General features: G+C 42.7%; 1 protein-coding gene across 1 annotated transcript in view; it reads right to left on the reverse strand.

The window, feature by feature from the left end:
- LOC121664427 (BTG3 associated nuclear protein) overlaps window positions 1-15,049 on the reverse strand; it is a 105,379-nt gene that overhangs the window by 42,447 nt on the left and 47,883 nt on the right. The window contains exons 6-8 of the mRNA XM_042027731.1: window positions 14,441-14,571; window positions 12,345-12,407; window positions 10,428-10,472 (exon numbers count right to left, since the gene is read on the reverse strand). Coding sequence (XP_041883665.1) covers window positions 10,428-10,472; window positions 12,345-12,407; window positions 14,441-14,571 — 239 coding nt within the window. The remainder of the gene's footprint in view (window positions 1-10,427; window positions 10,473-12,344; window positions 12,408-14,440; window positions 14,572-15,049) is intronic.

Below are 15,049 nucleotides of genomic sequence, written 5' to 3' on the forward strand. Positions count from 1 at the left end.
AAATGAGGGGGGACCCAAATTATTAGAATTCGGAAAGTCTCCATGAAATAAGGAGAAAAGTTCCCTGAGTTTGGGCCTTTTCTAGGCTGGCACAAAAATTCCATCATGGAATTCAGGAGGGATTTTTGGCGTGTTGGACTGAACAGCCTCCCAATCCTGGCAGGTCTGCTCCCATCTCTTGGAGCAGAGCAGGGCCAGAGGCCAATGTTCCTGGCAGTCCCTTCCCAGGGACAGTGCAGCCGTGCTTTGTTCCACCACAACAGATGATCCCTGATCCCTCCTTTGCCCAGGTTTCCGTGTCCCTGGCACGGCCCCACAGGGACAAACACACCCCAAGCACAGCCAGGGGGTTTGGGGATCGCGGCCCGTTCTTGGCACAGCACCAAGAGGCACAGGGGCCATTCCTGGGGGAGACTTCACCCCAAGGGGATCCCAGGAGCGCAGGGCTGGGTGAGACAGCCACAGAGGGAGGATCACAGGGAAAAACTGATCTTCTCTCTTCAAATTTATCTCTCTTGGCTTGTGGTGGAGCTCTGAGGCAACACCCAGACGCATTCTGTTCTCTCTGCTCTTATTCTAAGGTCTGACAACAGCTTTTTTATGTACTGATCCGTAATAAATCAAATTTACCTTGAAGGACAATATGATCCCATCCAAACTGACCCTGGAAGTCCCTGTGCCATCCCTGGAACGATGTCCTTCACTCCCCAGAGCCTGTGGCTCAGTCTCTCTCTCTCTCCTCTCTCCACAAACATCTCCGTGTTCACACTTCAGCCTCACAAACGTCCTGGCCTTGACCAGAACTCAAAGACCAAAAATCTCGCAGTTCCAGTACTGGGAATTCCTAATCAGCATTTTTTCACTCCCTGCTCTTACACCCACTGGCATTTGCCTCTGGCTGAATTTGCATCACAAAACACAAACTAAATGTAGGACCAGGACTGGCTGGATTTCAGAGAATTTCAGACCGGTTTGGGTTGTAAAGGGACCTTAAAGCTCATCCAGTCCCACCCCTGCCATGGCAGGGACAGCTTTCACTGTCCCAGGCTGCTCCAAGCCCCAATGTCCAACCTTGCCTTGGGCACTGCCAGGGATCCAGGGACGGCCACAGCTGCTCTGGGCACCCTGTGCCAGGGCCTGCCCACCCTCCCAGGGAACAATTCCTGCCCAATCTCCCATCCATCCCTGCCCTCTGGCACTGGGAAGCCATTCCCTGGGTCCTGTCCCTCCAGCCCTTGACCCAAGTCCCCTGGTGCCTCCCCTGTGCCATTCCTGTGGGATGAATCCCCCGTGGCCAGTGCCACCTCTCCCAAAACAGTCAACTGGAAAATCCCACTGCCACGAGAAATAATCCCAACACTTCCTCCTGGTGAACTCTGTGATACTTGTGCTGCTCAACACAAACATTTAGCAACATTCCAGAGTGACATATTTCAGGAGTAAAAATAGTCGTTATTAAAAAAAAAAAAAAGGCAATTTTTCAACCAGATTCATTCACAGTCAGGCCTGTGGGAGCCCAGAGTTTGTATCAAAGTGTGTGAAGCAGTTCTGCTTTTGCTTCCAGCCCAGGCAGGAACTGATAGCTCCAAGTGGATAATTGATTGAGGCAGGAGACAATTAATCCCAGCAGACTGCATCAAATCAAACGGAGCAAGTTAATAATTTCAAATCCCTACTCCACAAAGAGGAATTCTGTTCACAGAACACTGAAGAAATGGCTACAGAGGATGGTTTTCCAAGCAGACTTTCCAAATGTTCCTCCCTGAATAAAGGAAATATATCCCAGCTAATTAAAACAGCAGCTGAGAGCAGGAATTAAAACTCTGCTGCTGAGGGGGGATTTGAATGTCTAAATCAAGCAACAAAACGCTCATCTGGCAGGGTTTTATTTTAATAGATGTGCAAACCTAATCCCAAATTCAGGATCTTGGATCATCCTTCTTCAGTTTATCAGAATTCTGTAGATAAAATTTATTTATTGCTCAGCTAGTTTGAAATATTTGAAGGATTCTGGAAAGTTGGCCTGGAAATCGAGTTGAACTATGTGAAGGATTAAATCTAGGAGCACAAACAGGAGTCCATCGACTGTCCAATTTCACTGTATTTAACAGTGTCTTGTTAAAAATCTCTGTAAATCACACAGGTTTGCTTTTAAAAAGATGAATTTGTCCTTCAGCTGAGCCACCGGGGTTTAATTTTTAAAAGGAATGGGTTTGATGCCTGAAGTTGGCAAAAATCAACTGTTTGAACAGAGAGGAGATGAAAAAGGGGAGCCATTTCCCATTTTTAGGCACCAAAGATTCCCAAAGCCTTGCCCACCCCTCATGAACGACCACAAAACCCCATTCAACCCTGACACACAAAATCCAGGAACAGTCTGAACTCCTCCAGATTCCCTGATGTGCTTCCCATAGTGGGAAGGGAGTGGGAATTTCCCCTGACCTCCTTTTGTCAGGGTTAAACATCCCCCAAATCCTCCCTCGGCTGGGATTTGCAATGTGGGGCAGCAATTCCTGAGCAGGGGATGCTCCAGCCATCCCTAATATTTCAAATAAGTGAGAGCGGAGCACAGACAGAGGGATGGGATAAGGAAAAGCTGGAGCATCGAGATGGGGCTGGTATCACATGATGAGAAAAATCATAAATGAAGAGCACTGAAAAAAACCAAACAAAACAAAAAAGAAATGATTTCTCTAGATGAGCCCTGATAGCTTTGTGAGCTCTGCCATTCTACAAGCAGAGATTTTTATTACCAAAAGCTCTAATAAGAGGCAGCTTAGACCTCTGCCTCCTATCAAGGTGGAGAAAATTATTTTTCCTTATATTTAAAAGATTATCACGTCGTATCTCATCTCTTCTTATTAAGTTTACAGCAATATTAAAACAAGATTTGGGTGAATAAAGAACATAATATACTCCAAAATAGGGAACATATTCTTTGGAGCATTATAAATGCTCCTGTCTGCTTGAATGGAATTTTAATGGAACGAACCCACCTTCTTAGGAGAAAAATCAAAAAATATGCAGAGAATATTCTCCTCTTCCAAAGGCTTCATTAAACAATCTTGTTTTACAAGCAGCACAGATCACTCTGTGAACTGAGGGACTATCAAAGAAATGCCTGTGACAGATTAACAAATCACCTCTATTAATTCTTTCCAGCAGTCAGAACGTTTTACAAATGGAAAAAAGTCCTTTAGGGGGATAAAATAAATCCCTGTTTGATAGCAATATTAATATAAAAGCTGATTTTGCCATCCCTCTGTGCATTTTGCTGCTTTTCATCAGCGAGCTGAAGGAAAACAAGAGGTCTGTGAGGTGAGAGAGGGCCAGCAGGAGAGACTCTGGATTGGGAATGGGAGCTGGGAGCTGGGAACAGCTGCCTGACATAATGTCCAAATCCTGGGGAGCTCGAGGCAAAGCCCTGCTCCAGCCCAGCCACCACATTCCCAAGGATCTGCTGGAATTCCCTGTCTGCTCCCACAGCAAATCCTCACCTGCGGCTCTGAGCGAGGCTGGCCAGGGAAGGGTTTGGATCCTGCTTTTCCTGGGAAGTTCTTCCCAGGAAGAACCTGTGCCAAGGGCTGAAGTGCCCAAAAAATGCCCAAAATCTGAGATTTTGCTGCTGGAGACTTTGCTGCAGCTGAGATTTGTTTTTTCAGCATTAAAGGTAATCAAAGACAATAAAAAACCCCAAACCAAATCACTGGGAGGCTGTTAATGGGGGGTAATTAATGATAACTAATAGAGGGGGGAAAACTTCAACTTGAATTGAAAAGCAACTGCAAAGTTCTTTATTTGTTACCTCTGTACTGAGCTCCTGGATGAGACAAAGTGTTATCCCAATAAAAATAAAGTTGTTATCCCAATAAAAGTTATCCCAATAAAATTCAAGTTATCCCAATTCCAGCTCACAGTGAAGACAAGATCAAGGACTCCACATGAAAAGCAAATAAAAATCACCTGACTGATGAGGAATTCAACATGAAATTGAGCATTTTTAGGAAGATGCTGCTTCTTCTACCTCACAGTAAAGCAGAAATGCCTTTATAAACCTCAGAGCAGATAAACTCTAGTGCCCATAATTTCCTCTATTTCCATTTTAAACCTGAACTGCAGATTAGCAACAATTAACAACCTTTAATAGACCACGCCATACAAATATCCCCACCCTGAACCTTTAAGCACAATAAAACAACTTCATATTTGCCTTATCTCCTTTCTTCCACTCCTGATAATCTCAGTTAAGCCTGGTCCTTTCCTCCCTGGTTCCTTCCTTTCCCACATGGAAAACCCACTTGGATCCCTTTCTCTGAAAAGCCCCATAAAATTCCTTTTTCCAGCCTCTGTTATTTGTATTTCGGTTTATTTGCGCATTTAAGGACACAACAGCACAACCCCACAAGATGCTGCCTTTCCTTTCCTCCTCACACTGAGGCTGCTCGAAAACTGAGGGGGAAAATGCCAAAATCTTTGCTCATTTCGCAGTTTTTTAATCACCCCCTGCTCCAGGTTGATTAAATGAAATCAGCTTAATGCAGGCTCAGTACCAGGGAGAGATTTGTTTCAATAGCTGGAGATACCAGAAACAATCTGAATTCTCGGAGCTGGTTTGATGTCTCAGCAGGGCATTCAGGGAGCTGATCTGAGTTTGGGGTGGAAAAGGTTGGGAAGTGCTGCCACTCCATAAAACCAAACAGAACTCCCTGAGAAGCAGAGTTGGGGATCTTCTGCTCACACCAGGACTCATTCTGCCTTTGTTCTTCCACTGATTCCACGTGAACTGACAGAAAATCTGGAGAATAAGCTCTGGAAATCCTCACTAAACACTCGGAGAATATTTATCCATCCTGATAAATGAAATAAAGTTCAATTTCAGGAGGTTTAAACTACTTCAAGGGAGTGCCAATGGATGCCTGCTGCAGGTTGGAATAAAAACGTGGTACTAAACAAGTCTGGGAGTGGAAAACATTGGATAAACTGAAATAACTGGAATTCTTTTTGTGCATTGCTCAAAATTTGCCTCTCTCGCTCCCTTTTAAACAAATCCCAGTTTGAGAAAAAAAGGTAAAATACATCTTCAGCAATTCTGAAAGGGACAAAAAATTCCTGGTGTCATGAGGTTAATGGAAATCCTCCCATAAAATAAAATCTTAAAAAAGAAAATAAAAAAGAAAATAAAACAAAACGAAACAAAATAAAATAAAATTTAAAAATGAAATGAAAAAAAGGAAAGGAAAGGAAAGGAAAGGAAAGGAAAGGAAAGGAAAGGAAAGGAAAGGAAAGGAAAGGAAAGGAAAGGAAAGGAAAGGAAAGGAAAGGAACTCTTGCCTTTTTATCTTAAATCTCGAAAGAATTAAAAAATTAAAGCAACACAAACTGGTAGCAAAATATTCCAGTTTGCCATTCGCTAAAGATAACACAGAAAAGACTTCACACGTTTTTAAATTTCAAACATAATAAAAATCGGAGCTTCTTGGTGATTTTCAAACGAAACAACAGCGAATCCCTGAATTTGCCATAAATGAATTTATCAAACACCTTCCCTCATTCCCAGAGCAGAGCTGGGGAGCTTTAATGAGCTCCCAAATCCCTCATTTGCCCCCAAAATGGATAAATTTTGTCATGGAGCAAAACCAGCATTTTCAATTAAAGATCTGAATTCTGTAACTACAGAAAATGTCTTTTCCCATCAGAATCCCCGAAGGTTTTTCCCTGTTTTATGGTTGGTTGGTTGAGTGTCACTGCAGGTCTGTCCTTCATACTGGGGTAGAAGAATTCTATCATTTCTCATTAAATCATTGAATAGAAGAACCTGGATTAAAACCAGGCACAATTTCTTTCAGGGCTCTCCCAGAGCCTGGAGCTCCCTTTTTATCCTCCTGGGCACTGTTCTGTCCTGGTTTAAAATTACAAATTAAGTGCAACCGTTCTACAAACCCAGCCTGAATTCTGGAACCACACAGAAATCTGTGCTACACACACACACACATATATATATAAAACCTAAATATTTTATTCCACTTACTTTTTAAGGCTGACTTAACAGAAACATTCCTGTTTTCTTTATAATTTAATTTTTCTAGCGATATTTTGGATAGTACTGATCACCAAGTCGCAGGATTTTCCCTCCAGCTTTTTTAATCCTGAATTTAAGGCCTGCTTTGAAAGAAAATGTCTGCATTTTCATTTGCTAAAATGCTACTTTGCCTAAAAATTAAGTTTTCAGAAGTAAATATGGTGAGCTCTGTGTTTTGGATGAATAACTTTGAGGGACAAAGTTGAGAACAGCTCTATGAACACCAAATTAAAAAGTTTGTGCACAAAAACCCTCAAGCAAACCCAAAAAGTCTTGCCTGTCAAATGCTTCCATTTAAGTATAACTAAGTATTTAAACACTTTTATTTTAGCCATAAATAGAGTCTCCATAAATTCTCCGTGTTTCCATAAATACTCTGGGATTTTACAGGGACTTTGCACAGAGCACAATTGTTTCCAAACTATTCTTTTCCTTTTTGCTCTTGAAACCAGGAGCAAATTCAGGACAGTTTCCTACAATTCCTGAGGAAATCTCAGTTACAAATAATAATTCATTTTTCTCCAAGCCAATCAAGGAGTTTTTAAGCTCCAGCTGAGCTGCACTGAGTTTTTAATTTCATTTTTTTTTCTTCTAACCACCATTCCTCCATGTGAGTTATTCCAGGAGATGTGCTGGAACAGGGAGAAGCTTTTGGAATCCCAAAGCAGCACCAGCAGCACAGAAATTCCACTGGGAGCATCCCTGTCCCCACCAAAGGATCCTTTACAAGGAGCAGCTCATTTCTCCTATTCCAAATTCCCTCCTCATTCCTTCAGAAAATAAACGAGGATCATCTTAATGCTACTGCCCTCTACTGCTCCTGGATTAGGGATAGGGGAAAAAACTTCCAGCCTTGGATTCATCTGTGCCTGAGCAACTGAAAGAAAGGATTTCAGTGTATTTAAACCTTGAATTTTCCAATTAAATGCATTATATACTAATTTAAATTTGCATAAGATGGTTCTTGCCTTGTTTTGGGTAATAGATTGAGTTTTGGGATAATAGATTGAGTTTTGGTTAAAGTCTTATTATTGAAGTTGTCAGAGGAAAAGTTCAGGAAAAGAAAATGCAATTCCTGCTCCATGCAAAAACCTCATCAAACAGCAGGAAAATGTGTGGGAATGAGATCCCTCTTTCCAGAGGGGTCTCAGAGCATCCCTTTGATTCCAGACTCACCTGGGACATGCTTGTGTCCACAATTACACAAAATCCCAACTTTTTTTTTGAAAAACAACGTGGCAGAAGCAATCCTGCAGATTTATCTCCTGTGCACACACAGACAGATCCTACAAAAGCTCTTTGCACTTTGCTTTTTCCTGCCAAACCTATCCCGGATTCTCCTGCTTTTCCCCACTCCCCTACAGTGAATTAAATGCTGCAATCATCCCGGATTTTTCCTTCCTGGAGCAGAACAAATTGCTGGCTCTCCTGGAACACACACAATCCTATTTTAAAGGACATCAACTCTTCCATTTGAGAACAAGGCAATTAATTAAAGACCATTTTCCTGGTGCCACTGTAATTAATCCCTAAATTGGAGGAACACTGCCTGTGAGGGTGTAGAACGTGGAATGGCTAAAAAGCAGACTTAAGGAATTGTCCTGTTCTTTATATCCCAGGTGAATCCCTGAGGCACAGGACACACTGAACATTTCCTGGGATGATCAAAACTCCAAGGAAGAAAAGGATGGAGGTGGGGAACAAGCAGGGCAGGTAATCAGAGGAGACAAATGTGAAAACCTCAGGTAGTTCCTAAGGATAAAATGCAAAGACCAAAAAAATCAATTCCCACTTTTCCAGGGTTTCAAGCCTTTGCTAATGTGAAGCTTTAATTATTTTTGCAGTTTGGTGTTTTTATTAAACGTGCACTGAAATCCGAAACTTCCAGCTAATAGAACACATGTGGAGGTAGACAGAGCTCCTTTTGGAATGGGTTCATTAATTCCACGGACAGTGATGCCAGAAAAACAAAATCTGAGTTCAGAGCAACTACCAGGACAGACAAGGCAAGGAGGGGGAAAAGTTACAACCAGCAAAAGTCTGCAGAAAAGCCAGGATTTGGTGCCTGAGCACCTCTGGCACCTTGGAGATTTCCCTGCTACCATTTCATGGCAGGTTTGTGCCGTTTTCTGCCTCGGTCCCAGGAAATTCCCAAATTCCTGCTTTGTGAACCTTTCACTTGGGATTGGGAGGGAAAAGCTGCAGCAGCACCAAACCTCACCTGCAAGGGGAACCCCAACATCTGCTCTGTGCACAGTAAATCGTGGCAAACAGCAGCCCAGCAGGGATTTCACAGGGAATTCTCAGCAGCCAGGCCCACATTCAGTTCCTTAGTGAGGATATATTTATTATTCAGCTGAAAACACCCAGTCACAGAAGCCCCACATTATTCCTGATTATCCACATTCCTGTGTCCCTTGGCAGGGTGAATTAGGCTTCAAAACATGCAGGAAAAAGCCTGGAAAATAATGGACAGGTGGGAAAACTCCAGGAGTCTCCTGGAGCAGCTGCCTGGAAGCTGCTGCTTTGTTCTGTGTTTCCCTGCCCCTCATCCCGGGACACGTTCCCTGCTCTCATCCCGCTCCCAGTGCCAAGAAAAACGGATCAGTTACAGCTCCCAGCCTTAAACCACGAGCAGGGTTTAGTTGAACTCGTTTAACTCGTTCTCCTGGGCAGTTTGAGGGGCTCACAGCCCCCACAGCGCAGCCCCAGAGCTCCCCTCTGCTCCCCCCATCATGGGAGTGCTCCTCACCCCTCCAGTGCTTCAGCTGCTGACGAAGCTTTCAGTAATTAATGCAGAACAGAGCTAAAAATCCCTTAAATCCCTTTGCTCCTGTTTTTTAATCCACTGAAAAAGAACCATTTCCCAGCAAATACTTCTGGAGGAGCTGAGGGTTCCTGGGAATGTTCCTGGCAGCTCCTGGCTGGGGATGCTCAGGACACTGAAGTTCTTTTGCACCAAAACGCAGCTGAGTGAGTGAAGGAAAAGCAAAATCCCAGCACTTCATCCTTTGTTTTAAAGGGAAGTTTAAAAGCACAGCTCAGAGCACAGCTAGTTAAAAAAAAATTCCACAAAAACTGGATGTTAAACTGATTTCCCACACATGTGTGTACAGCCAACAGCCACTTAGGCAGGAGCAAGATTATCCCAAATCTGGTGTGCTGTGTGATAGTACAGACAGATAGATAACATGATTGAAATCCCAAAAGAGATAATTAATCATGGTTTTCTTCCCCATCTCACATAGCCCTGTGCATGCACAGACACGTGGACACACTAACTTACACAGGAATAGATAATTCAAGGGGAAAATAATGCTGTGAGGTTTTAATTACAAATAAATTCAACTTAATCTATGTGCCACACTCAGAGAGACATAAAACCACCCAGTATTGGTCCTATAAAGAGGTGCTCTTTGGGCAGCAATATTTCACAGAGGGGGGAAAAAACCCAATAAATACCGAAATAACGTCTCCAAAAAATCACCTGTCCGAGATTCCCTTCTGCAAAAGCACCTCTGATGCAGCCCTGAGCAAAGCACACTTCCAGGGCTTTATTTTTCTCGTTGAAATCCAAATACTGTGCATGGTCCAAAGCTCAGAGTCCAAAGCTCCTCTGAGCTCCAAACTCCACTGAAGGCAGAACCCCCATCCCGAGCAGAATCCAGGATGTCTCCCAATTATTCATATTCACCAGGAACCAAACAATTCCTCACACTCTGATTCCAGTGGCCTGGCCCGAAGGCTTCTTGCAGGAAGATTTTTGTGCTCTGTTTCACATCTGAGATCAAACATGAGCAGTGCTGCTGCACCTGACCTGGGAATCCTGCTCACTTCCACGTTTGTGACTCCTCACCCAAGGAAAAGCGGCTTTTCCTCACCTCACGTTTGTGTGAGCACCTCAGAAAAACCTCCTCAGCAACGAGAACAAAAGCAGGTGGGGAAGATCTGCTTCTCCCAGGACAGCCATGCCATGAGAAATGAAAAAATGGGGGAAAAAAGAGCAACTGCTTCAAGGGCAGCAACAAATGCTGGGCTCCCAGGGGCTGAGGCGGACAAGAACAGCCCGTACACTCTGTCATCAGTTGAGCTCCTTTGGCAAGAGGCCGAAGGAAGGAGAAAACAGAGGGAGAAAATACTCTGCAGGAATGATGAACCAAGCTGGGCCAAATGCTTTCTGTGCTTCAAATGTTTCCATCACGTTTTATCATTTTGCAAGTTCCTTATTTCAACAGCAAGGCCCCAGAGCAGGTTTGACTCTTTAAAACAGGCACTAAAAAAGGGGGGTTATCCCCATGCTACATCAAAGACCAAGGAAAACGCTGCTTAAACTCAGTCCTGGTCCTACCTGCCCATCCTGACCCACGTGGACTTGGTGTATCTGCAGGTTTCCCTGGAAAAGGAGAGAATGGACAATCAGCACAAGTCTGGGGTTTCAAAAGCTGCAAAAAATCTGTTTCAATATGAAGGAAATCCATGAATTTAGGGGGTTCTGCTGAAGGTTCTTTAGGCAGCCAAGCTCCAACCAGCCTCAAAAGCAAGGAAGTCTCACACCCAGCACGTTTTGCTTTTGGATGTTACTGGAGAATGTATTTTTATGCAAAATTTTTCTGAGGTAAAGCTTTTGGTTTTCCTTCTCTATATAAACCTGCAAATTGAAATCCAACCCTTCCTAACCCAGAATTAGCAATGTAGCACTTTTACAGGGTTGCAGAGCTGTTTAGTATTTGCTTTTTATTTTATCCTCATTCCATACTGAAAACCAGCACAGTTCTATTACAGGGATTGCATCTATTACAAAAAACCCCCCCAAACATTCTCAATAAAGTATTTTAAGCTACAAAGTCCAATGAGGAAATCTTTATGACATGAAGTTTTCATTCACATGCTCACAGATGTCTTTCCAAAAGTACACTTGGATTAAGGGAAGGCAGCTGCCCAAGCAGAGCCTTGCAGTGAAACAGCACATTTTGGAGGACAAAATCCCAATTTTTGTGCAGTTTCTCCTGCTGGCAGCTCCTCTCTCACTTGTGTACATTGTCATCAATTTAAAACCAGATGTTTTCATCTGTCAGGGACAAACACAGCCCTTGAAAGTCCCACAGACAAGAAGAGCCAAAGGATCCAGGGTGTGCTGGAACCTCAGGAGCCATTCCAACAATCTCGGCTGAATCATCAGTTTTTAAAGTGGTTCTTTACCCAAAAACTCCCCCAGTTTTATGGCAGCCCCACACATTAGAGCCAGGTTATTTTAATCCTTTCTTCTTTCTCTCAAGGCCTGACAGGCCCTTCAAAGGACAAGCCTTTAACTATAATATTTATAGAATTTTTATGATAATATTTATTCTCCAGTAGCTGCCTGTGTTAACAATATTCCTTCACGAAGTGGTTTTATGAGCTGTGATTTGGGTTCTTTGGACAGGGATTAAACTAACCCAGGCAGATCCACTTCCCAGAGAGGGAAAAACCTTGACAGGGAAATGGGACAGATGCAAATTGTTGCCTGTATTAATGTTAAACCTGATTTTTCTATTCCTTCTTCATTTAAACAAAGTGCACAAGAAATCCAAGAGCAGTTTTAGCAGTCGGGAGCATCCATATATTCCTCAATAACCAAGAGCTGCAGCAAATACACAGGGAAATCCACCTGGATTTGGGAACTGGTTTGCCTGAGTCAAAATTGGAGGGTTTAGGATTGAATTTATCCATTTCCATTTATCCATATCCATTTATCCATCCAATTCCACTGAACTATTTTTCTGGAAAAAAATTAAGAAGTGCAAATACTGCAGTGCCAGCTGAGTTGGTCAGGAATGAAGGGTAAATCCCTTCTGGAATATTTCTCTATTAGATGGTGGCTGAAGGTTTCTCCAACTCCTGTTCAACCATTAAAGGCCCTGAGTGTTCTGACCACGTTTAGTTCATCAACATAAATAGAATAATTTCATTTTCAAGGCAGTGCAAGCACCTGAACTGGTTTCCTATTGTACTCTGTAAGTACTAAATTTCCAAAGATCATCAGCCTTATGGAACAATTAACACACACTGAGATGTCTTGGCTGGTGAGGGAGAGAAAAAGAAATCAAAATGCTAAAAATAAAATAAATAAAAAATAATAATATTAACAAAGAACCCCCCAAAAAACCCCAGAGACAGAAGTAGCAGGTTCTAAACCACGTTTTATCCTGGTTCCAGCACATTTTCTCATTTTCACTCAGCTCTCAGGGGTCCAGTTCCACAATGAGACCCCCCAGGCTTTGCTCACCTCGCTGTCCTGCGTGATCTGGACCTGCTCTCCCTGGGGCACCTGGGCTATGTGGAGATGGCCCTGTGGGATCCACAACAAAAGAAAACACCAAGGAGCATCAGAGGAAAATCACGACTCGAGGAAGCAGCTCCTGCCTTGGAGTCAGCAGAGTTTCATGGAGAGAAGCAAAATGTGCAAGGAAACCACTGAAGGGAGCTTTAAAAAGCAAAGTGCACCTGTACTGCCCCAGCTTTGGATGGAAATAAAAGCAGAGGGACTTGGAGCAAAGAATGGTTCATTTCCACTTAAGGGGAAGGAAAACAGGCACGGTAATAATAAATAACTTTGAAGAAGTGCAATTTTCTATTGCCTTTTTGACTAATACACAAAGCCCAGGGCTGACTCTCTTTGTAGACTGAAACTTTAATTCAATTTAAAGACCTGGAAAACTCAGTTTTAAAACAGACACAGCGACACTAATACCACCCAGAGGGAGATTTCCAAAGGTATCTCATTATCCACCTATTTTTGCTCATTCACACAGCTCTGGTGGAGCACAGACCACGCCAAGGGCTCTCAGCTGCTGGCATTTGGCAGGAAATCATTAATTTGAACTATTCCCCTGATTTATTTTGGTGATAATCTGCCCTGATGGTTTCAATCCTGTAATATTTGGTATTGCTGCCCATTGCCACCACTCCAGCCTGGTTCCATTTGTTCCCAGCATGGAGAAGAGTGGCTGGAATTCCTTGTGCATCCTGCCCAGCCCAGCCACTGTGATTTACCTGAGGGGAGATTGGATTCTAAATAACCTCCTCGAGGTTTTATAAAGCTTTGTGTTCATTTTAATATGCCTGCATGAGATTAAAGATAATCATTTGGAATTCTGTCAAAGGCCCCTCTGATTTTATAACACAAGAACAATTGCCTGTGATTTTCAAAGACACACTGATCCCTCTATTTCCAACAGTTTCATTTCCTCTGGAAGGAAACTGGCTATTTATAGGGAGAAAAACCACACTGAAAGTGTCCCTCTGACAATAGGGGCTGGATAGAAAATTATAGCACTGCCCAGCCCAGGGGGAGATTGAAATCACTTTGCCTTCTTCACACCAAACTCTCAGGGCTCCCAGGAAAAAGATGGAATGTTTAGAAGATCCATTTCTAGTGGGTTTTTTCCCTGGAGTCCACAATTTGAAGGATAATTAGTGTGTCCAGATCTTTTAATGAGGCAAAATTTTATCACTTCCATCTATAAACAAACCATTTGTTCTATTAAAGTCATATATGTCTTATAATTTTCCTTTCTATCTTGTCTTTCAAGACTTGGAAAATACTTTCCAGCCATCAATTACATCTCACCCACAGATCCAGAAGAAAATACACTTTTAAAATCTACATGGAATTCAAAAGACAAAGAAATTCCCAGGGTAATATTGAAAAGTTATGGCAAAAGCCAAGTGGAAAAGGAAGATTTCCACCCAGTTCCTGCAGAATGGGAATTATTTCACTGAGGACACCTTTTAAAAATAATTTGAATTTCCAACAATCCTTGTAGTGCCCTGTGGGACACAAGAATTAAAGTGAAGGTGTTTTTTTCAGGGTACACCAAAGCCACATATAAAAATCATCAGGCCTGAGTTGTGGTGGGAGTGTCGGGCTTAAAAAATGTCAATATTTAGAACTTTCACTGATAGACACGGAGCTAAACGAACACACATGGGAAGGACTCAGCTCCCAGATGTTCAAAAGTGCCTGAGAATGCAGTTTTACAGAAAAACAAATAAATAAATGTGATTTTGCTGTAGAAGTCACCCCAGAACTCCCTCGGAGTGTAAATCATACAGTGAGTAAACACAGCCAGGAGAAGATTGATAATTCTCTACATAATAATCAAAGTGCATTAATTTGCACTGATTGTGTGAGGAAATCCTGCATGGAATTTTTTTTCAAATAACTCGAATTTGGGTTTTTTCCCATAAGCCTCCAGTGTTTATTTTCTGGAAACCTGAAGTGATGGCAGGTTCTGATTTAAAAATCAAACATTACACTGCAGCTGAAGCAAAGTTCTGGCTGATTGGGAGGGAGAAATTTAGGAAAAGTTGAGGACATACTACTTGGACTTGTCCATCCTCTCCAATCTGGTGGATCTGGACCTGCTGAGCGTTGGCCAGGGCATAGTGCAGGGCCTGGGGCTGGTTCTGCTGCATCTCACTGGAAGCTGACACCGAGCTCTGGGATCCCTCTGGAAAAAAGAGACCAAAATCCAGCTGTATTTTCTGTGCATATCCCAAACTGTTCCTAAAACCCATGGGAAACAAATGCAGTCAGTGGATTTATCCATTAATATCCTTGTGCATAGTGGATATTTGCTTCAAATCCCACAGAATTCCAAAGGCTGGGACAGGTCCTGTTTAAAAAAAGCCCTTTTTGCATCTAAATCACAGGTTCTGCAGCTGTAGAAGTCACATCAGAACAAAACCACAGAGGTTTCCTAAGGAATTCAATGGTTTTTTGTTCACCCGAGAGGCTGAGAACAATTTCTGCCACCACCACCCCAAGGACACCTTTAAAAACCCACCCTGCCTATCCTGACAAATGAAATTATCAGATAAATTAAGGGAAAATCCCAATTGTTTTCCAAGATCCATCCCCTATAATTCATATTGACACACATGACGTCTGGAATTGTAGTTTTAAACCTCAAAATGACAGGTGGATTT

Source organism: Corvus kubaryi, unplaced genomic scaffold, assembly GCF_017639235.1.
Source record: "Corvus kubaryi isolate FWS band 111438036 unplaced genomic scaffold, C.kubaryi_AGA036_p1.0 37300, whole genome shotgun sequence".
Lineage (NCBI taxonomy): Eukaryota > Metazoa > Chordata > Aves > Passeriformes > Corvidae > Corvus > Corvus kubaryi.